This window comes from Cupressus sempervirens, chromosome 1 (assembly GCF_028749045.1).
Source record: "Cupressus sempervirens isolate cs-2001-9-10 chromosome 1, ASM2874904v1, whole genome shotgun sequence".
In the NCBI taxonomy this organism is placed as follows: domain Eukaryota; kingdom Viridiplantae; phylum Streptophyta; class Pinopsida; order Cupressales; family Cupressaceae; genus Cupressus; species Cupressus sempervirens.
Genome location: NC_143118.1, coordinates 451862806 through 451887408, shown reverse-complemented (window position 1 = coordinate 451887408; position 24603 = coordinate 451862806). Strand labels below are relative to the sequence as shown.

At 35.4% G+C, this 24603-nt stretch overlaps 1 protein-coding gene across 5 annotated transcripts in view; it reads left to right on the top strand.

The window, feature by feature from the left end:
* LOC149578256 (ARM repeat superfamily protein) overlaps positions 1 to 24603 on the top strand; it is a 361318-nt gene that overhangs the window by 233429 nt on the left and 103286 nt on the right. For 4 of the 5 annotated variants that reach the window (XR_016364259.1, XM_089827965.1, XM_089827961.1 and 1 more), the window contains exons 28-42: positions 2041 to 2186; positions 2345 to 2425; positions 2563 to 2663; positions 12964 to 13196; positions 13314 to 13423; positions 13575 to 13703; positions 13842 to 13916; positions 14027 to 14160; positions 14251 to 14323; positions 14490 to 14621; positions 15276 to 15457; positions 15548 to 15670; positions 15797 to 15857; positions 15961 to 16059; positions 16239 to 16339. Coding sequence is in view for 4 of the 5 variants with exons in the window: in XM_089827965.1 (XP_089684091.1) it covers positions 2041 to 2186; positions 2345 to 2425; positions 2563 to 2663; positions 12964 to 13196; positions 13314 to 13423; positions 13575 to 13703; positions 13842 to 13916; positions 14027 to 14160; positions 14251 to 14323; positions 14490 to 14621; positions 15276 to 15457; positions 15548 to 15670; positions 15797 to 15857; positions 15961 to 16059; positions 16239 to 16339 (1780 nt within the window). In the remaining variant the exon portion in view is untranslated. The remainder of the gene's footprint in view (positions 1 to 2040; positions 2187 to 2344; positions 2426 to 2562; positions 2664 to 12963; positions 13197 to 13313; positions 13424 to 13574; positions 13704 to 13841; positions 13917 to 14026; positions 14161 to 14250; positions 14324 to 14489; positions 14622 to 15275; positions 15458 to 15547; positions 15671 to 15796; positions 15858 to 15960; positions 16060 to 16238; positions 16340 to 24603) is intronic. The other variant, XM_089827963.1, reaches the window with a different exon arrangement.

The following is a 24603-nucleotide window of genomic DNA, read 5'->3' as shown; positions in this document are numbered from 1 at the left end:
AGGTCTATAAGACCTCTGTTCCTACTTCCCTTTCACTATTTGTGACAAAACTAATCAACTTACTAATATTTTATCCGATTGCTGTCTGTTACTGTTCTGAGAATCCCGTGCATGGACATATCCAGATCTACTGGTGAATGATATCATGTGCAACCATAATGTTGATCTCAGATCTACTGCTCTCCATCCATTTATAGAGATTTCCACTGATGGAGGGCTGAGAAACATAATTTTTTTGTTTACTGGTTACCCTAGGTAGGGTTTCAACCAGTATGCAAATAAATTGTAATATCTTTCCCAATACATGATGAAATTAGATGAAACCAAAACAAAAATGAAGTAAATTCACTACAGAACCTTTCCCAATCAGTTGCGGGCCAATACATGAAAGATACGATTCATACAACTTGCATTAACAGTCTGCAACGTGGACCAATTGCACAGGAAAATAAGTCTTCCTTCCCCAAATCTTTCACAATCAATCCTCCAACCCTGGAATTCGAGTTTGGGGGGTCACATATTACATTACCATCCATTCCAACTAATTAAACTGACCAACTACTCATTTTGCCAACAAAATATAGCAAATGGAGACTTGTGATAGTTTTTTCGCTTCCAACCTTTTTTGCACTATGAAAATTTTGTGCAACTTTTGCAATTTTGAACCTGTGGGCCTATAATTGTCAAAATGGGTCAATGTGATTTCAAGTGGTCTCAAAAGACCTTATTTACATAGAATCTACTGAGACAAGACAAAAGTAAAATTAAAATTTGGACATTATTGCATGAGGTGCCCGTGCACCAATATCCCCCTGTTTTTCAAGATTTCTTTTGATTTTCAATTTATGAAATGAAAAGGAAGAGAAGAAAATTCCTTTACCTAGATTTCTTTTTACTCTTTGATCTTGTTTCCTCACCTCCTTCAAACCCTTTAAACCTGTCTTGAGCATTAACAGATGAAAAAAGTGAGGAAAAGTGAATTTTCTTTTTCTCTAAGACTGACTGTATTCGAAGATGGTGCTGAGAGTCATTCGTGAAGACTTATGAGTCTCAATCAAAGTAACAAGAATCGGAATCAGATCGAAATCGGCAAGGCCGAATCAAATCGTGAATCGGCCATGAATCGGAATCGAATCGGCCATGAATCGGAATTGAATTGGCCATGAATCGGAAAATTTAAAAAACCCTTGAAATTTAGTGAGTAACTTATTTCATAAACCCTTTATTGCTGATTCGATTCACCGATTCACAAAAAATCGTTTGGCTTGAATCGAATCGCCGAATCGCGTGAATCGCATGAATCGCCGTGAATCTTGGAACTATGGTCTCAATATCAAACTTGTGCTGAGTCCACTGCAAAAACTCAGGAGTCCAGGGGATGGATTTATCGAGACTTGGCTCATGAGGCTGTGTGAGTTGTCTCGGCTTGCTTCCAGACTTGTAAGTTTTGCCAAGCAATGCGTCCAAGGTGTCCTTAAGCTATAAGAAAAACTATACGCATAACTTAAAATATTGAATTAAAAATGAAATTCAAATCACAATTATTGTCAATAGTTCAAAAATTAAAAAATTGTCATGTACGAGGATTGGAATCTCATTAATGAAATGCCAGAAAACTCTCATTCTATTCTGCAATTTTTAACTATTTGGAAGAATTCCTTTCTATTATTAAAAACTCCCTCTTTTTTAGGCAAGAGCCTACAATGCATCAGTAAATTGCGAGCCTCTCATCATGGAGGTCTTGGGTTCAAATCTACTTCAGATTAACACATAATAATAATTAATCTAACAATAATAATAAAAATGAATGATAAATAATCTAGGCTTAGGTCGATCACCTATCAAAAAAAGAAAACTCCTCTTTATGTGTAGATTAATTATTTCTTAATATTTGACATACACAAGCGTCTAGTAAATGTAGCTATTGCCATTGTTTCGATTTGTCTATGTTCAGGACAAATTCTAGCAATCAATAGCTTTGAGAACTTATTTTTGTTCATCTTCTATTTTAGTTTAAAGAATACGCATGATTTCATGCAGGGCGTGCTGTTATCAAGGCTGCCGAAAGTGGGGCTGCTTTTCCACTGAAAAGGAGAGACCAAATGTTAGACTATACTCTAACATTAATGGCTGGAGATGGTTCTGAGAATCTGACGGATTCTGATCTGGAACTTCTACATACACAGGTAGGGATTATTGAGAACCCATAACATCCAGCAAACATGTTTCAATTCACATAGAGGTCAGTTTTAGGATTGTTTTTGGTTCGGTTGAAGTGGTTACTTTCTAATGTCAATTGACTGCAATTACTGAAAATCATCAATCTTGGTTGTGGTGTTCTCAGTCTCTTGCTCTGAATACATGCACTACTCTAGTTTCTGTAGAGCCAAAGCTGATATTTGAAACAAGGAATTATATCCTCAAGGTAATATGATTTTGATGAATACCAGAAGATGGACTGTTATCGTTGACATTTGTTTTTTAACTTTCTTATTTCCTGGGTTAGTTGACTTCTGACTTAAACAGATATAACTTGAGCTGTTTTTTCTTCTGTTCTGACAGGCGACACTTGGATTTTTCACCCTGCCAAATGATCCTTATGATGTGGTTGATCCTCTTATTAACAATCTTATTACTTTGCTTTGTGCAATACTACTTACAAGGTATAACTTTTATATGTATCTTGTCATTCAGTAGTAGTGACAACTATTTGAAGCTACGCGGATCATTTGACTTGATAATGCATGGAGTTCTGAGAAGAAATTTCTACTGAAGTTTTCAAATTTTATCCAAATTTGTCGTTTTATGCCAGTATTCAACTCTTAGAATCAACAGTTTGGATCAAACTGCATGATCCATGATACAAAATTCTCCTTTTAATTGATGTCTAGAACACTGTTGAATTATTTGTGGACTGTGGAAATATCATGTTACATAGTAATATACCCAAGTGAAATATTTTCCGAAATAGTCAGTCTGAAAATCATTTTAAAATTACTATTTAATCAATTTTTATAATTGTGGTTAAATCATGAAGCTCATATACATTTAAAATTTAAATTCAGTTTCTTGTGTATATGGAATGTATTGAACTTTTACTTGATCTATATATGAAGGAAATCAGTAGGTTTCATAAATTCAGTTATATGCATAATTTTGATGATACTTAATAAAAGTTTATAATTTTAATGTTCAACAAATTTGCTGAGCTTTTGTTAAATCACAAATTGTAAATTTTATTTGGTCAGGGTGGGTAATTGCTGAGTCCATGCCTTTGAGCTACACTTTGGACTACCTCAGAATTCATTCCTATCTCTTTATGCTAATTTGATCTGGTATGGGGGTGGAGTTCCAGACCACTTATATTTTGAAGTTTTATGCGCCATTTTGAGTTTTAGTAAGTTCCCAACATAAAAAATTGTACTACAATGCAATATCCAACATAGATGTTCTAAAAACAAATTCCGAGTTTGAAAGTTCAGAACAGGCATCCAATGATAGCTCTCCTGATATAAATGCCGATAAGGATTATGAAGCTGATACATGTGCTGATATAAATTACATTAGAAAAATCACTTTCCCCAAATTGACCAAATACTTAATCTCCAACTCCCAAATAGAAAACAGCAGTAAGATACCTTGAGATAGAGGCTAGGAATCATTTCACATCAGATAGAAATTATATAGCTTCTGTTCACTGTATCACAGGTCTGGAAATATTGGTTGCAGGTCTGATGTAAGGCTGTTACTGGTCAAACAGCCAGCCAAAACACCATAAAAGGCCTCCAGAAAGCCAGAATACATCTAAGGTTCTTCATTAGCCTTAGATACATTCAACACCATGAACCGACTTAAGAGGCAAAGGAAATATCAACTTGTAGGTCTGATGTTATTTTCCAGAATTATTGCAGGTCTGGACAATGATTGATGGAGGTTAAATCAGCCACACAGAATATATAATTCACTTCCAATCTTGCAAAGAGTGCGATCCTGAATAGTCAATCAGCAACACCCACCTTAAATGTTACCAAACAGCTATCAGGGACCATAAAATGACAGACAAAGCATACCCAGCAGTTCTGGAAATCAGGTAAAGTGGTCTGACAGTCAAATAATTTCATCAAAATCCCACTTTTCCATTAAAGACCACCTTCAAACTCATCTAAGAAACAAGGTTGATACCGAACAGCACTGAATAGGTCATAAACCCATTAAAAAATGAGGCTAAACCATACCTAGCTACACATGCCAGGCCTAAAACTCTGTAGCAGTGTGGAAGTGCGTGTGGCCCCCTAATTGGGGTCAAATCACCAAATTTCAACCATTAACTAGTGGCAAAGTCCCCACTGTAAAAGGCATCCGAAATCAGCAGTGAAAAGGTCTTCGAGAAGCAGCACTTGGAAGGACGCAGTCACATACCAACCTCCAGCTATCCTGCATTAATGGTATGCACATACTAGCAATCCATGCAATTTGAAATCAAACTGAAAAGCTCACCTTAAAGGAGTCACCCAGCTATGAGGAAGACATTGAACACCTTTGAAGATTTTGGAGCCACTTAAAACTTCTCTTCAAAGATATGGGTGGTTGTGACAGCTAGGGAAAACACCAAAGCTCAGAATAATTAACCAAAGTAAACCTCAAAGTCTCTACAGAAAACAACAAACTCCATTGAAGGTCGAATGTGATTTTTGAACTGAAACCAGCATAAACCAGCTAGAGGATCTTTCACCACAGAAATCCCTCTGTAAAATAAAATTTATTAATTTTGTGGAGCACTTTTCACATTTTTGAGGGATATTAATGTTTTCTCATGAATAATGTCCTCTTTTAAAGGCATCCATTACAAATAACCTTCCAAAACCTTTAAAATGATTTACTACACTTAGTTGTCCATTGTATTTTTCCCAAATTACACAAGTTAAGTGAAATTATTGTTGCAAATCTTACCGAGTTCTTGCTAAGTATTCACGAGCCAATTCACTAAGTCCACTTGACAATGAGTTTCTGTAAAACTTACGGCAATTATTATATTGTAAAACACGATACAATTTTTTGCTTGATACACTCCTTCAGCTAATCATTTTTTTCCCTCATAGCCTTTGAGGTCTCCACTTACACAAATTCTTGGTATCTTTTGAGATATAAACTCTAGTTTTTGATTAGTAAGAAGCATAAAGCCTAAAGAAATCTGGTTCAATTATCTTCTTCCTATTACCAGCATGCATATTTCCTCACGTTACAATTCCATCAATGTCACAATAGATGAGTAGTTTAGGATGTTATCATTCCTGGCATGCTTCTGACAACCCTCTTCTTCCTTCCCCGGCTCAAGTGATTGCATTAACAGTATAATGCTAAAGATTCAAGCATGCTTAATCATTAACATTATTAGGACTCTATCGATTCAAAAGGGTCCAATAGATCAGTAGTTTAGTGTGTTTACCTGGCATGCTTCTGAAAATCCTCTTCTTCCTTCCCCTGCTCAAGTGATTGCATTTAACAGTATGATGCTAAAGATGCAAGCATGCTTAATCATTAAAATTACTAGGACTCTATCAATTCAAAATGGTCTTATTCTATCTGCTAAGATTATTCCATTTCAACACTAATCAAATACAATGTTCATTTTTACCAAGTTGATCCAGAAAAATAACCTGTTACAGAATGAGAGAATTAATTCCAGATTATCTTTCTGCTTATATTACTCAAATATGATATGTGCTTTATGATAGATTTGCTTCAAGATAATTTTCAACCAATTAAAGCATACAGAAGAACTTACATTCTCATTTTGTCAGACCACGAGATTCCATCACCGAGATTTCTTAATAATACTATTATATAATATATTCTTAAAAAACTTTAAAGTCTGAAGTTTGTTACCTTAAAAAATGTTTTTCACATTCCATCATAAACAACCATATTTTGTCTAGAGGTCAGCTATATTATCCTGATACCTATCAAAATGGCTTTGAGACTCCAATATAACTACTACGGATATCACTTTGCTAAAGACTAAGAGACATCACAAAATGAAGCATGACCGCCTCTGCTACTACTAACCACCACTAAAAACTCAAAAGACACTGAAATGGACCAGAATTGCTAACTGAAATATCTATAGCAGGGGCTACTAGGCCCTTTCTAATTATATAGTATACTGACTTAAAACAATTGTAATATTTCATTCCAGAAAGCTTTAATTGAGAAATGTATCAGTTGGGAGGTGAGGATGGCCCTGCATCTTCATTGCCATGTTTGGGTTTGCACCGCCATTGGCCTAAGATGGTACCCCTTTATCCTTTCTCATGTTGGGGTATTGTTGATCAGGTTGGCTTATTACAGAAAAATCCAAACAAGTGGAGAAAGAAAACGCTATCCATTGACAGCAAAGGGAAGAAATACATCATTGACCTCAAAAACCAATTAATCAGTGAAGTGTTGGCATCCAACTCCAAATCGGAGAAGGGCAAGTATGATGAGAACAGAGGGATGGGGCCAAATGTCGAGGATGTCCTAAGATTGGGAAGCTGCTCGAAAAATGAAACTAGTTTTCTTAACAAGTTGTTCCAGTGGCAGATGGTGGATTATGAGGTATCCCAACCTAGTTGCCACATGTTCGAAATAGTAGAGATAGAGGGGGATGGGGATACATACCCAACAGAATATAAGGAGTACAAGGAAGGGGTGACTAATGTGGATGACACCCCTACCCATCGATTTGGGAAGAATGAGCAAGTGAAATACAAGGAACCAAGTATAGAAAAGATAAACTTGGGAAAAAAGGAAGACTCAAAGGTGATCCTAATGGGGGGTGACTAGGAACTTGTATTGAAGACAATGACATTTAAGATAACCCTATTGAAATGATAAAGAGGACCCACATGATAGATCAAAAAGAAATATAACATTTCGACAAGGGTTTGTACTAAGAATAAAGGAGAGCAACCAAACAAGGGATGGTAAATGAGGCAGCCATACCAGATATTAGAGGAAGTCAATCCCAAATCGTACGATAACCCTCGCTAAGTCCATAGAACTAGTCCATACGAAGAAGGTATTTGTACAAGGGTGCAAAGGAAGGAATAATCTGTACAAAGGCCCTTACAAATGAGGAGACATAACATATGGGTGTACGACATCTAAGTGGAGGATTCTGTACATGTATGATGCAAACAAAGACACCATCCTGTACAGTAGAAGGTACAACAAAGAATCTACCACTAGTCCATAAAACATGAAGAAAGACAATAGCTCATATGACAGGAATAGATACACCAGTCTGTATGCGTGGTACAGTCTGTATGAAGGAAAGGAAGGCTCGTATAGTTGAAGTAACTCGTACGGTGAGAGAAGAAATCTATACACTAGGGAGGGAAGTTTGGAAATTAATGGAAAAGGTTAGGATGCTCAGAAGGAAGCTAATGGAGATAGTAAGAACTATCTACGAGAACCCTAAAATGGGCCCTATGAGGGGCGCTGCTAGGGAAGGCAATCGCAATACAAATCATAGCATTGGGAAGCAGGAGAAGGTAGTATGGTTGGGAGTCGTATGAAGCAAAAAGATGGATGTAGAAGGGAGATGATGGTTGGTTGCTATATAGATGGAAGTTGGTAGAGGAGATATGACATTGGAAAAAAATCAAGAAAGGATGTGCACCTTGGAGTTGATGGGATTATTGTCATTGATGCCAAGGAGTTTCAGGGAGATAAGTGAAATATTTTCATTGATGTCAAGGCATATCAGAATATGATGGAGACTTATGAGTATGCATATTATTCAAACTTGTACTTTGAGATGGAGACCTGTTGTATGAGAAAACAATCAGTAATAAAAGAAATCCATAAGAATATTGTAATAATATCATTCAGCAAAATAGTATATGCAGAAAATTATACCAATCTTATAATACACGGGCAATCTAAATAAGTGATCAGAATCAAAGTTGTGCATATACAATGAATGATATATTGAATCACCTGTACAAACTCAGAAGGAACAAGGGTATGAATTCAAAAGCACAAAAGAAAAATATTGAACAAAGCATCTATGTGGCACCGAAGAAATCATAGCTAGTATGTGGAATTGACAAACAAAATGGTTCAAGGTCAGGAAATGTATAGTATTCAGTAATGGTAATAACATGAATGAATGACAATGAGAGATGTTTTAATGGCTGTGGGAAGATATAACTCATGTATCGATTATAGTGAGAATACAATATGATTTCATATAACGTCAGTCTAGAATGGTGGTTCCAATCTATAGTGTGGACGACAATCATGTTGCACAAAATAGAAGCATTCATAATCTATTAAGTAATGCACCAGCAATCAAAGTATTGATGTTAACATTTGAAGAAGCTATTGCAAACCTGATATACATCAGTGTTTAAAATAAAAGAACAACCTCAGTTCATCCAAGTCAGTGTATAAAAGCTAAGGAGCCCTATGCCACTAGAGAGATCACGGAAGAGAGATTGTGTTCGATAGTAGCATTACACATAGGTAATGTTTGGATGCAATATATGGATAATGATATTTGGTGGAACAAGATAAGATAAGATAATGATATTAATGTCCAACAAGAGACCAACAAGGGTCTATGGGACTCAAAGATACAACAGTACAGAGAAGATGAATAACCACCAGGAACACCCAATAACGTCCGGGGAAAAAAGCACCAAAAAGGAAAAGGTCCAATAGTTTGAAATATTGGAAAAGGTAAATCAGAACGATTAATATACATATTGAAATATTGGAAATGGCCCAATAGTTTGTGAGAGAATCGATTGTAACCATCATCCCACAAAATAGCAAATTTGGAGTCGACACCATGAAGACATAAATCAATGATAAACTAATATATAAGGAGCCGGATAAAAATAGAGTGAAATGCAAAAATGAATTGGAGCAAATTTTCTGAATAAGGATGCCAGTAAAACATAGAAATTCACCATCAGCAATAGTGATACGGGAACACCAATACAACATGCCGTTTGGAGTATCTGATGTGGGTCAGAACCAAGAATATCAGTCAACATGTCAATGAACCAAGGAATGAATAGTTTCTCAATACTACGAAAATAATTCCGATTATACAACATCCAAGAAAGCATATGTAAATAAAGTTATTGGATGCCACACAAGCATATAGAGTTTTACTATGCAATGATGGAGGAATCTTAATGAAATGAATTTGCCCAGCAATAGTTAAACAACGTTGAACTGTGTAAAGTGTTGTTGGGCTTGAGAAAAATAAATGAATTAAGAAGAGTTTCCAAGTCATGCGTTGGAATTTTGGGCAAGTGTATAGTGACCAAAGTCATTAGTAGACAAGCATCATTAAATTTAATAAACAGTGGTGCATGCTGGGAGCAATTCATAATATTATTTGTGCGTAAACTAACTATATGCCAAGTTATTGTGGGTTTCAGTTGACCATAACTTTGCAAACAGCATTTGCTATATTATTTGTCGGGATGCTATAAACCATCAAAGAAATAAGTCTATCGGTGATTAGTAGTACAAACTCTAAAGTTTGTTAATAAGAGACATGTATTTTTAATTTAAAATATGGGATTCTTCAAAAATAAAAGATATAAAAAGAGAGTAGATGAAATAAAAAATACATGGTAGTCAGTGGTGAAGAAGCAGAGTGTGAGAAACAAGAGATGTGAGTGAAGTTATTTAAAAAGGGTAGAATAGAGTAAGCGGTGGTATATAAAGTAGTATAAAACAAATGATTCTAGTATAAAACAAATGAAGAGAATCACAAGAAAACAGTAATAGCAGATTGTGTATCAAATAAAACTGAAATATTTATATCAGAATTTTATATATGTGGAAAGGAGTAAGAAAATGGGTGTATTTCATTAAAAGAAATTACATAATATATATCAGTTTTAGTATGGAAGATTATTTCAGACTTGTGGAGGAATAACAAATCATTATGAACATCTTGTGCTAAGACTTACAACAAGACTTGAAGTAATAGATATCACAGGAGTGTGCAAAGCAAAATAACAGAACGATTTATGTATTAAAGATATTCATCATTAGTTGAAGAAAGCAACATTTTCAAGATGGAACAATAGTTTGTCTGCAGTAGGTCGAAGCCTACAAAACATTGTAAAGGAACAATTTATATAAGAAAGCATTTATTTGCCCTGATTTTCTTCTGCATTGGGTTTCCACATAAATTCTTGTGTCATTGTCTTCATGTGCATAATTTTTCATTTCAGCATTGGAATTGAATTGTTTGGATAAAAGTTTTAAATTGGCAAATACTGATTTGCGCACCCTGTTGTTGGTAAAATTATAAATTAGCCGACAGGTAGATTAGCATATTGTTGGTAATTATTATGTAGCCAACGAGTAGATTAATTATTTCCGAATGGGCGCGAGTTTGAGTCACCCCTTCGGAATGGTATATGTACACCGTCCGGAATGGACTTTGGATCATCATTGTAAGCACTATGTAATCTCTTCGGCATATATGCGAATAATAAAAGGAGTACTGCTGTGTTGCATGTTCTTGTCTATTGTCTATATGCATTAAACTTTTTACCCCATACGGTAAACACCACCACCACCCCCCCCAACCCTCTTAGTATAATCATGTGCTCTTCAGGAGTTTTGTGTGATTTTGAAGGTGCTAATTTGGTCTTGGCAGCAAGAGCGCTATCCCTTGACCTTGCCCTATATCGTGATAGGGAACGCACCTGGGGCACTACCTCCAGACCTTGGGAGGGGCGTTGCCCCTTGACCTTGTTGGGGGTGCTACCTTAGACCTCCCCAAGGGGCGGTTTTTTTTAAAAACCCTCATTTGACTTTTGAACTACACTACAACTCTGAGTTTGTGCAATACAAGTCATTCTCTACAATCTTGTCATTGCCCTTCTTGGGTATTACTTGATGTTACTTGTCGTCTGGAAGACAACTTTTTCTTTCTAGTGGGGTATGATGTAGGTGGCAATTATGCCATGAGTAGTTAAATAAGAGTTTTGTTAGTTAATAAAACATTGTTCCGAAGGGGTGTTAGTTGTGTCATCATTTGGTGATAGTTGAAGACTTAACCAATTGTGTCGAGTCTATTTGTATGTAATCTAGAACAAGTGAGAGTGTGGTTAATGTTAGAACTATTATGCTATAAAACATATGTTATTCTATTATTTATGGTGTAATGTGATTCTATGTTGCTCATGCTACCGTTGTATTTTATTTCACTAGTATTATGCAATTCTATTGAATCTATATATATTGCGCAACCTCTCTCGACTTAGGCCTCTAACATTCTCTTTCTTTACAATTTTTTCTCTACATGCTTCATTCAAACAAGTCAATTATTTTCTTATCTTTTCCTAGAAGGAATCTGCATCTTCAGTTAACCAATCCAATACTATTTTTTTCTAGTTAATCTCTTGTTTACTTCGTTTTGGGTTGTGGCCTTATTTGTATCAATAACTTTAAATTCAGAGGTTAGGTTTTCAATAATGAATTCTCCTATATTATTGTTAAATTTTATTTTAAACCCCATGTACTTGTGGTGGATTTGCTTTATTTTTGTCTTCTCTTTTAGTATATTCTGTTATTCCCATTTATTGGCCATTAAAAAATTCTCGTCTGATATAATATGCCTCCTACTCTGATTATTTTAAGAGGCTCTGAGTTTTTAACATTAACATCAATGCCTATAAACATTTTAGCTAGTGTAGGATTAAAGAAAATCTCGTCTACTCCTATGTACAAACTCACATTTCCAGTGTTTTAATAGTATTATTTAAATTTTAGGTAATTTAAAATGTTCAATAAATTTGCCGAGTTATTGGCAATTTTTTCCCAAGTGTTTTGGTGAGTTCTAACCTCGTAAAAAGTCATTGCCGATTCTGATTTTCAACTGAATAAAATAATAATCAAGCAACTCAATAATATCTCCAACTTGTGAAAAGCACCCGAATGATATCAGTTTGCAATTTGGATCATTACCAAAGTGAAATTGAAGACTATGGATAATGATTGGAGGCAATATGGTGACTTTCTTAAAATATGCTGCTCCTCGTTCTTTGAGAAGTTTGGTGAGCACCGAAAAGGCCGAATGTTGACTTCAAAAGCATAAAAAGGTTCCATCTAACCAACATCAGCACCAAGATTAATTTGCCCTTCAAGATTGGTCAAGAGCATCTGCAAGAACACTGGAGCTCTTCCTAAGCAACCAGTTGGCGTGGAAGAATTGGAAGCTGGCTAAAAGTGCGTGAATTGGCTAAACACAGAAAGGGGACATTTCATGTAATCTCCATGACATTTGAATTGTTTTAGAATTTCTCTCCACCAGTCAGTGAAAAATCAAAAAAATCTTAATGCCATGGTTTTGACAGTTTATAATGGGTATGTCTTTTGGTAACAGTATAGCTATGTGGATGCCTGTAATTTGTTATGATGTTTGCCTTCTTTTCTCCTGTGCTGTGCCCATTTAGCCTTTTTACACATTTTTATAAGCTTTGTTGAATCTCATTTACTGTTTCTCAAGGACAGTATGCATCTGGGAAAAATCAGCCTTGTTTTATTTGGACAGAATATATTAAATTCATGAACCATGATGCCCATAGCATGTGTGATCCATTCTTTGAAGAAAGTCAGTGTTGTACTGTAGAAGTCTGCTTCTGAGTGTTTATTCCATTGTCAGAATCATCGGTGAAGGATATGAGGATAATAGCAGCCCATTTTTGCATGAAGCTTCTTCTATTTAGCACAACCATTGTAAAAGTGCAGTTTTGTGTGAGAGATAATATATACTTTATAGAGATTGGTTTGATACTTATGTATTTTAACAATTTGTGTCTGATCCTCTTTCTAATGCAAGGCTATAGAGGATAAGGATTATGTTTTGTCAATCTCCATTTCTTAGTGTGTTTTTCCTATACAAAGTTATGCTTTCTGACATATATTTGAGGTTGGCAGTGGGGAAGATGGAAAGAGCAGAGCTGATCAGCTTCAACACATACTAAAGAGCATTGATCAATATGTTTCTTCCCCTATAGATCATCAAAGAAAACGAGGTTGTGTTGCTGTTCACAAACTTTTGATGAAGTTCCGTGCTGTCTGTTCAAGCGGACACTGTGGTTTTGGCTGCCTTGGTACCTGTATGCATGCCCGCAATTCAAAAGATATAGTTGGCCAGAGAGTTCCTTCTGGTAGGTTATTCAATGATTACATTATACTCATGTTATGACTGAATGAAAGGAAAATAAAACTTTAGAGAGATGTTTCTTTCTTTCAATATTATTAAGATGTGTCTTAATCCATATCAGCAGCATTTTTTCTGCCTAGCCGAGAATCCCTGAACTTAGGAGAAAGAGTTATGGCATATCTTCCACGTTGTGCAGATACAAACACAGAAATACAAAAAATCTCAGCCAAGGTTTGTATAATCAATTCATTCATTAGACTTTAAAGTGCAACAGGATACTTCATGTATACATTTTCATTCCCATGTTTCTATTTATATAAGATCTTTGAGCTTGAGAATCCTGGGACCTTTTTTTTCTATCCTCAGAAAACATATATTGCAGATTCTTGATCTCCTTTTCGTGATTTCATTATCACTTCCAAGGCCAGTTGGTTCCACAGTCAATGAAGATGGGGAAGTATCATACCTTGCTTTGACTGCCCTTGAAGATGTCATTTCTATTTATAACCGGGTAAGTTAAAGCTTGTACAGGACAAGTGGTGATGGATATCTCTCTGACTTTTGTTTATAAAACTGTAATCCTCATTTTTTTGTTGTTAAGATTGTGAACATGTATTAATGGTATTTAGTTTTCTTTGTGTTTTATCAGGATGCAATGATTGACCAGTCTGATGCCTTCCATCGAATTGTATCTTCTGTTTGTATTTTACTGACAAAAGAAGAGGTAAAACTTTTCGTGGGATCCATAAATTGTGTATTATTCTACTAAGTTTAATATTAAATATTAGCATATTTGAGTCATTTCACTTATTTGTTTGGATATCCCTTAAATAGCTTGTAGCAGCGCTTCATGGATGTGTTGCCGCAATTTGTGATAAGGTTAAACAATCAGCTGAAGGGATTGTTGAGGCAATTATAGAATTCATTCTTAAAAGAGGCAGGGAGTTGAATGAAACAGACGTTTCCAGGTTACTTGTCATTGGCAATGTGTTTTATGGTTGCATATATTAAAGTCAACATTTATCAAATGTCCTAATATTACTCGATCTCCCCAACAGGATAACACAGTCATTACTTTCAGCAACAGTAGCTATTACTGACAAGCATCTGCGCCATGAAGTTTTTAATGCTGTATCTTCTTCTTTAGTCTGATCTTTCTTGTTGCAGTAATCGTTTTTGTTCTAATAGATTTTTTCATTTTTCTTTGGTCTTTATCTTTGTAGGCTCCACTTACATTTGCTTTAAGTTCTTGTAACTATTTAATAAAGTATTAGTAGGATTCCTTTACTTCTTCAAGACCTGCTGTCTTGCTGAGCATACATCAGCAAAGATTGTCTTTAGTGAAGTGCTTTCTGCGGCAGAGAAGGATGTCATGACAAAGGATATCACAAGGTTAAGAGGTGGTTGGCCTATACAGGATGCATTTTATGTAAGTTCTGATTTTGACTCCATGTTCAGATAATTTTCAATGATAGTTTGGGGAAGGTGATTTACACTGTACTAATATTAAGATGATAATAAATGAAGTTTCTAAATGGCAAATATGAAACATCTTACTGAGTTGATGAGAAGTGAGGATAGTTGTATATGTTGAGTCTAATAATTAGAAGATTCCATCAGGAAACAGGAATGAATCCTATTTGACTTACCTCATTCCTTTTCAATCTTTTAATTGAAGTAGTTTGTCATAATTATTGAACCAATAACAGCTGTATCACTAAAGTTTTTAACTATTAAAACAATTCTGTATGCAATCATGAAACTAGACCATATGCTTTAAATTCTATTATCATTGTAGTCATCAATCCCTGTCTTAAGCCTCAAATATTTGTTACATGGGAAAATAAGTTCTAAAGGAATTAAGCCTTTTGGGATCTCCGCGTTTACATCCACTTTTTAGTTTCAATTGGAATTGGTTTACAAGATGTTCTGTGTTTATGATTAATTATGAACATAACCACTATAAAGACACTGATGTAGATAATATATGAAGATGCTGCAAGGGAGGGTCACAACATTTGGTTGGTATGAAGAATTGGACAACTGCATTTCTAATTGTTACTGAGTACATTTGTACTTCCAGGCATTTTCCCAGCACGATGTCCTTTCAATGATGTTCCTGGACCACATAATCGATGTTCTTAATCAAGTCCCATACCATAAAGAAAATATAGAAAAGATTGAGCATACTGAACAGGTCAGTATGCCATCAGTTGTCAATGGAATGCCTCAAGCAGCTACTCTCGCCCTTTCAACTCTATTCAGGTAACCTGCATTGGAAACATCTAACAATTCAATTTTTACATGTATGAAACATGTCTGAGCTGTTTGTAATAACTCTCCTATCAAATACAGAAGTGGTGGCAGAATTAGTAAAAAATCAGTTGAACGAAGGTATGCTGCAGTATTTTGTGTGTTAACAATGCATTTTGGAAGCTGTCATGGACTGGCAGTCATTGGTATGTACCAGCCTCTAAGGTATGATTGTAAATACGAAGTGCAGGATACTTGAAGTTATAAGAATTCCTAAAGTTGATATAATGTCCACATAGTTGCATAGTATCTAAATTATTCAGGTCTTAACATGGTCCTTTTGTTTCGCAGAACATTGTTACATACCTTTCAAGCATTTTGTGAGTGTATAGGTGATCAAGAAATGGGGAAGGTATGTTTTTAGTACCAGGAATCAGATCAGGAATGTCTGCTTTCATACAGTTTCATATATAAAGGAATTATTGAAGGAGGTTCTATTAAATTTTGTCAAGCAGGTCCTGGCAAAAGATGGAGAACATCTACTAGGAAGTGATAAATGGACAGAAACTATTGGTGTTTTATCAAAGTGTGTTGCTACAAAAAGACCAAAGGAGGTATAACTGATATTTAGAAAAGTAAGACAATGCAAATATTTGAGGACAAATAAAGGGAACCTGAAATAGTAATTCCATGTATCAGGAACTATTTTGTGGGCTTACAATTGTGCTTGAATCCTATGTCTTTGGATTTTATCTAAGCATTGGTTCCTTTCTAATCATTAATATTTATGCAGGTGGAAATTATATGCAAACTTCTGTGGCAATCTATGAATCAAAGTCAGAGATTTCAAAATGAAGCAGCAGCTGCAGTCCTTTCAGAATATGTCCGTAGCAGGTTAGTCATTGACCACCAGATATTCAAGTGTCAAGGAGAATTTACAAGGATGTGAATTTTGACCTTCTACAGATTTGTACGAAAATGATTGCTCTTTGTAACACTAGATAAATTCATCTGAATATAAATTCTTGGTTACTGTAATAACCCCAAGCAGTTTTATCTTTGACAAGCATCCAATTTCTTTTATAATCAATTGTTTGACATTTTATCAAACACTTGGCAAGCAACTTCAATAGATCAAATATGTTGTTCTTGGTGGTTTTGTATTTAATTCGAGAGTACTTTGCATATGAACATGAAATGAAAATTCTGATTTGAAATTAAATTCTGAAAATGCAATCACACTTACCAATTTCTAAATTCATTTGTTAACAAACTGTGCTGCAATAAATGGTTTTCCAATTGAAATGAACCTGATAATCTCCTGATACAACTAGCTGCAAGGAATGAAGTAAGTCATCACCCTGGTCAGCTCTAAACTCCAACGAAGCTGCTAGAAGATGGCATGAGTTGTCAATGAATGTCATATACAGGCACCATTTTGGAACAGTGAATAACACCGAGCAGAAACAGCAGATCACGCCAATAATGGTGTCTGTAATCGCTATGGTAAAAATGTCCAATGCCGATGTTGACAGGCAGCCTAATAGGGCCAGAAAATACTTCCCACATCCTCCTGGAAACACCTGATAGTGCACACCACATACAGAGGAAAGTGGTGCCAATAGCAAATTAAATGGCTGCCCTTGAATGCCAAGTTTCTAACACCTAGCAGCAAGATAACTCAACAGAAAATAACAAGTAATTGTGGCATTCCAATTTGCAATTTGACCACACAAATTTGCTGAATTAAAACACCCAGGTCTGCAATGAATTCTTTGCCCTCTAATCACAGCATTGACAGTAAGAAGGCACACCTTAGCTTCAACTGCACACCTTTACTTAAAAGCCTTTTTGCTTCATACTTAGACACATAATATAATTTATTAATTTCCCTTTGGCTCCCAAAAATGAGCTTTTCAACCATATCATGAAATTCTGACATGTGAGGTTATTGTTTCTTGCAGCCAAGATTTAAAACTTTTCAACCTGGTTCCAATGAGCTATGACACTAAAGTAGGCAACATACAATAGCAACAAAAATAACAACCTCGGTGTATTTAGTAACTTAGTTGATTAATAATAATTCACATGTCTTGCAAAAATGACTGAAGAAGCATTAGAAAGAAAATCTAACAACATAAGACTGATCTCAATGAAGAAAAACAATGAATGAACCTGACGACTTCTAAAAATAGACACTCCCTCCAAGATTCTTGGAGCCCAAACTAGAAGCCAAAAATAAAAACTGATAGCATTACACGACTCTAACTCAATTGACCGACCAATATAAATAGCAAGTCCCTTGAAATGGAGCCAAAACTCACCATAGGCCACTGGAAAGCCTAATAACTCCACAACTAACACCCTCAAATCCCACTGTCATCTCACAAGGGTTGTGACGATGAATTGACTAAGCCAACTAAAGGAACCTGAGAAAAATGGGGACAATACAGCACATAAATGGTTACTCTTCATTACACTAAATACATTCACTTGAGCTTGATATTTTCAGGAAAAAAAATTAAAAAAATTTGAGTCATATAGAACACAGCACTTTCTACTTGTTATGATCTTTAGAGTTTATAATATCTATGTTAACAATAAGTGTCTTGATTAACAAAATGGCACCTAATCTGTAGAATTTTAGAAGGAAAAAATAATGCCAGCTAAGTCAACCACAAAAATAGCTTAAGAAAAAAATATTCAAGAGAAACTGCCAATAAATCCACATATTCTATCTATATTCTACTGTTATTATAACTTTATATGGTGGAAAAGAAAGGAAACTAGACTGACTTGATTATCATTCTACCAATGAGAAGAGGCAAATTGATCACATTACAAAAGAGAGTAGTGTGTCCATGTGGAGGTCTTAAATACATAACAACACTTTGCTTGTGTGAACAAATAAGGATGTATAGATTTGAAGAATTGTATTTTATTCCCCTAGTCCATTTTCACTTCTCAAAATGAAGGGAGATTACCAACAAAATCAGAAAGATCATATGATGTACTTGAGAATTTTTTTCAATTAAAAAAATGGGGTAAAAATCTGTTAACCAGCAAAGATCATTAAAGAACGTTAAAATCTAGCAAGCCAAGCAATGGGCAACACAATAGGAAATAGAAACCCAAGCCCATTAATGCTCTCTTGCAATCCCCAAATAATCTCTCATGTCCTCCATAGCAAGATCCTCTAAAATCCTAGAATACTCCACAAATAAGAGACCATAATCCTCAACCTTTCACAATCCCATGTGCTAAGAAGCTCATATTTCCAAACAATTCACAGCATTATTACATTCCTGAATGATGTGACCGAAGATGACAAATTCCCAGACTTGAAAGAAGTCCAATGTCTAACAATCTAATTGAACAATAGGACCAATTCCCAACTAGATCCCGCTCTCTTCCTTTTATTCAGCATACCAATCACCATCTGAGAACACAACTTCCTTTAACCAAGAGCACACCTACTCTCCAAAGCATAAAAGATAGCAAGACCTTCCATATAGATCTTAGTATGTTGACCTATAAAAATATACATGAAAAAGTATAAAACCCAATGATTATCTTTAGCAACCCCTCCAATTGCAACATTAGCAAGATTACCTGTAAAAGAGCTATCAATCTTGAGGAGTGGACCAACAGTCATCCTGATAAACCTTGCACTTGGCCTCCTGAGAAGCTCTAGAGTCTAGACAGAGGGGACCTCAAACCAGATCCGACAAAACCCAACCTCTGAATTATAGTCAAATTCCCTAGATCTACGGGGACAACCAGGTCACATTTAGCTGATAAAGTCTCCTAGAGAGAGCACTGATGCTATGCATCCAAAGTTGGTGAGTCAAAAGAAATTCTTATATTTTAATTTTTTTATCAACAAGATTTGCCAAAGAATAAAATAAAGGTCTGTATTCCAGGCAATATGCAAAAAAGAAGTCTTAGCTAGGGTAATCTTCAAGCAAATCCAAAAGGCATCCAAAGAGGTATTATGACTTATTCCAAAGCCGCCACCAACAATGTTAAATCCCCCTAAAGAATGGACAGAGGAATAAAAGATGAGAAGAGAATTCCTCACTATTATTACACAAAACACACATGCAAGGACCTTAAAATCCTTTCTTTCTCAATTTATTCTAGGTGAACCATCTATTCTACATCGCTAGCCACATGAAAAAGTTTCCACCGGGGACCTTCTGGTCTTCCATAAATCTGCCTATCCAAATCTTTACATTGCAAAGCAACCGAGAATTCTCCTCTCAAATCAAGGGTGCTCAAATCGAGAACCCAAGAGAGAACATCTCTCCTCACTAGAGAGTTGCAAATCTCTACATGCTAGGATGTTTCCAAGCTCCTGAAAATTGTCTTCAAAGCTTCCTAGAAGTCAATTATGAGGCTATTTCCATCTATACACAACATGACCCAAATTTTAAGGAGCTTCGTAGTCCTTCGCCGTGCTTCACCTATTTTCTAGATAAATGATACACATAGATCACAAATGAGGATACATGGATATGATAGGAAGGAAGCCATCCCAGGAATCAAGCTAGAACAAAGCTTCTGAACCTCTCTTAAAATTCTAAAGAGTCCTTGCTTGATAATATTAGCATCTCTTTCAAGGGTGCTCCAAATCATAAAGGTTTTTCCCTCAAGGTCATACTAAGGAATATCTTTACTCTCCACTTCTCTCAAATAATTCTAAGTTAGAATCCTGGCCCAACCTTAATCATGATGACAACACCATTTGCAATAGAGTTTAGCAGCCAAGGCCTGCCAGTAAGACTAGTTTTGCAAAGACCAAGCACCCCATTCTCCTTGGATCTATGCATAGAATCCAACTCAAAAAAACTCCATTTCTTTAAGAGAAAATTACCAACCCATAAGAATTGGCAGGAGAGGGCATCAAAGTTATGAGTGAAACTTGAATGAGTGGCCCATACAAAGCACCTGTATAAAGTGTGGGCTGAATTTTAGAGTTTAGAGGAATCACTCATCCAACTGAAGAGAGCCACTCCAATGAGAAACCTTCTTGTAGAACTTCTCAAGAACATACTGCCATAACCTATGAGCTAAAAAGCCTACTGAAATCACCCATGAAGGAGGGCATACTGGAATCAAACTATTTGAGCTATTGTGATCTGAATAGAGTTTAGTGTATTGATGTAGAATATAGAAGAGTTGTCCTCATTAGTGCTCTTCCCAGAAGCTGCCAAATAAACATCTAAACCTTTTCATAGGTTGATTGCCTCATGAGCCATAGCTAGTTTCATTACAACAATATCATCCACAAACTGTAAATTAGAATGAGGGTTCAAGCTATTACCTTAACTCTAGTCTTGAATCAACCCTTGTTGGGCATGAGATTTGAAAAATCTCCATAATCCTTTAGCCATCAAAATAAACAGATAAGGATAGAGCAGATCCCCTTGACATATATTCTATCAAATAACTATGAGGACTCACAATTAATCAGAATGGACATAGAGAAGGAATTGACACAACTCATTAACCATTTAATCCATTCATTGTTGAACTCGAAAGTAGCCAAAACCTTATACAAAACCACTAATTGACAAGATCGTAGGCTTTGGCCATGTCAAGATTGATGAAATTGCTTTCTTCTTCTACATAGCCATGGATTGGATGGCATCAACAACAATCACTGTTCCAGCCAAATTTATTTTATAAAAACAAAGTCCCCTTGCTCCTCTCAAATCAAAGAGCTCATCCATGGTTTAAGCCTCTCATCAATTATCTTAGTACTAACTTTATAAACAATGTTTCATATGGTTATGGATCTAAAGAGATTCATTGAATATGCTCCTCTATTTGGAAAGAGGGCAAGAAATATAGCATCCATGATCTTGACATTTGTTTACTCGTTTCAATCACTAAAAGTTTGATTTTTTGGATACGGGTGATAATGAAGCCTAGAAACATGATTACATAAATGTTGGATATAAGTTCATAAATACAAGCGAATTTCTTGTCAATTTTGGAGAGGCGGAGTAAATCCTCTTGACATAGGTAGATTCCAAGATGGGTAAGGACGTGGATCCCAATGCCTTAAGCAAGCCTACTCGGAGATAAGTGTCTAGCATCCTGCGACATTCAAAATTTCATCCTCTTAAGGAGGACATATAAGAAGCAAAATGACTTAAGATTATTATGCTAATTATTTGTGATTATTTATCATCCTACTAATTGTCATTAATTTTTGAATGTAAATAATCTTCATATATGAGACAACCATCAAAGAAACCCTAACAAGATTTTAAAACTATGAATATCAATCATCTTCCGATTTTGAAGATATCAACCGAGTTACGTGTGGAATGATTTGAGGTAACTCAACACCTCGACATTATGAAACTTATAATTTGTCATCATATAACATTTGATCATTATAGACAAATTAATTGATTATGTTCAATCAATCATATAAATGAGAATCAATCTCACAATCTCCAATTTGATTAAGATATGGAATTTTATCTCATACCACTCAATATAAGTGCACTTGATTCCACTCTTCAAACTATCGATTATATCATTTAACTCAAATTCAAAAATCATACAAGAGTCATGGATTGGTTGTGATCTAGCCATTGAAATGAAAAATTATAATCTCTTGAGGACAAGCAATTTCGAGAGTGTAGCACTGTAATTGTAATTTTCTGCAGATTCTGATAACAAAATTCTGAGATTAAGATCAAAGTTAGGTGAAACTCAAAGATAACCCTGATCCAAATACTGATGTACAGGTCTGAATATGCTGAATAATGATATGACTGTAATTCTGGGATAATCTCAAACTGGAGTGTGAAATCGTTGCAAGGAACCCGTGAGGTTATGTATGCTTGTAGTCCAGACTGTAGATGTGCTGTGTGTCCTACAAACTGCATACATGACCCATCTAAATATCCTCATTAGAGGGTATGTCGCTTAAGGGACATAACCCTTGACATACATCTATTAATTAAGTGTCTCTAAGTCGGCAACTTGAAATGGTAGCAAGACTTAACTAAAATTAGTTAAATGTCAAACTAAACAAATCTCATCCTGATCGCTGGCACCTTTATAGAGACTATAAATAATATAGAATGTCATTCTTCAGAGAATATTAAACAAGAAGAGTGAGGCACGCTTCTATACCCATAGACCTGTAGGTTATTCAGGTTACTTTCTTAACACTCCCTCTTAACTTGATAATCCTACAGAGAGATATTATATCAAGCAACATCAATACAGATGTTAGACAAGAATTAATACTCTATATCTGTCTATCTCTTCTTAATACATAGTATCATAAAACACATGATACATAGTCATATTACTAAACTTGTGATATGACAAATCACCGCTACTAGTGATATGACACACGTTGTGACTCATAGAAACTGGTATTTCTAAGTCACAACTAGATCCTAAATTTAAGATCTACAGAATACAGGGTAAACCCGAAGAATTTCTAGAATTCTTTCTTTATCCAATTTGTGACCCATGAACATGTCAATGCCACAAGACGATCTAAAATTCACCTGGATCTTACAGTAAAATCTACTGTTAGGACATTATCCAAGAGATCATCACCTCTCATAATGCCTTTTACATAAGTATTCATTATTCCAGAGATCGTCACCTCTAAATAATGATTACACATGGTGGAGCCCATAATAGTCAATAGCTTGACAAAATAAAATTCATCATTTTATTAATACTAAAATAATACAAAATGAATTACAACTCAACCATACCAAGTTTCTTTCTGAAATGTTCTATCTTTACTCTAGATAGAGGTTTGGTGAGTATATCTGCTGTCTGATCTGCAATACAAATGTATTCCAATTTAACAGAATTCCTGTCTACCATATCTCTTACATAATGGTAAGAAATTTCAATATGCTTGGATCTATCATGGAAAACTGAATTCACTGAGAGCTTGATGGAACTCTGATTATCACAATGAATGATCATAGGATTCATGGCTTGCCCAAATAATCCCACAAGTAACTTCCTTAGCCATACTGCTTCTCGAGAGGCCATTGCTACTGCAATGTATTCAGCTTCTGTGGAGCTCTGAGCTATTGAAAACTGCTTTTTGCATATCCATGAAATCATAGCTGATCCTAAATTGAAATAGCATCTTGAAGTGCTTTTCTTATTTTTAAAACTTCCACCCCAATTTGAATTGGTGAATCCATGCAAATCTAAAGCAACTGTCTCATATTTGAGTCCATAGTTAAGACTTAAGAGTACCTTGAAGGTATCTCATAATGTGTGTAACAACAACTAGGTGAATCTCCTTAGGTTCACACATAAACTGACTTAAGGCATGAACTGCATAGCAAATATCAGGTCTTGTATTTACTAGGTACATGAGAGACCCAATTATCTACCTGTAGAGAGTAGAATTTATTGGAGGTGATTCTGCAGCTGCTTCTTTAAGTTTATGCAAATTGGTTTCCATTGGAGAAGACATGGACTTGCAGTTCCACATTCCGAATTTCTTCAACATATCTAAAGTGTACTTCCTTTGATTCAGGATGATACTATCAACATTCTGTCGCACTTCCAATCCTAGGAAGTAATGGAGAAGACCTAAGTCTGTCATCTCGAATTCTCTAATAAGATCTTTCTTGCATTGATCTATAAGATGATCATCACCTGTGATTAATAAATCATCAACATACAATATCAAGGTTACCATACCATCTTTATCTCTTTTATAATACAAGTTCGGATCAACTTCATTCTTAGAGAATCCTAAGCCGGTGAGATATTTATCAATCCTTTCATACCAGGCTCTGGGAGCCTATTTAAGCCCATAAAGAGCTTTCTTGAGTTTGCAAACAAAGGCATTTAGATCATGAGTTTCAAATCCTTCTGGTTGCTCTAAATAGACTTCTTCTGAAATCTTTCCATTGAGAAATGTTGTTTTTACATCCATCTGATGTATCTTCCATCCCTTAGATGTGACAATTGCTAAGACAATTCTAACGGTAATATATCTGGCGATAAGAGCAAAAGTTTCTTCATAATCAATTCCTTCTTTCTAAGAAAAACCTCTGGCTACAAATCTGGCTTTATATTTCTCAATACTTCCATCAGCAGCATGCTTTATTTTGAATATCCATTTTGAAGACATAATGGAT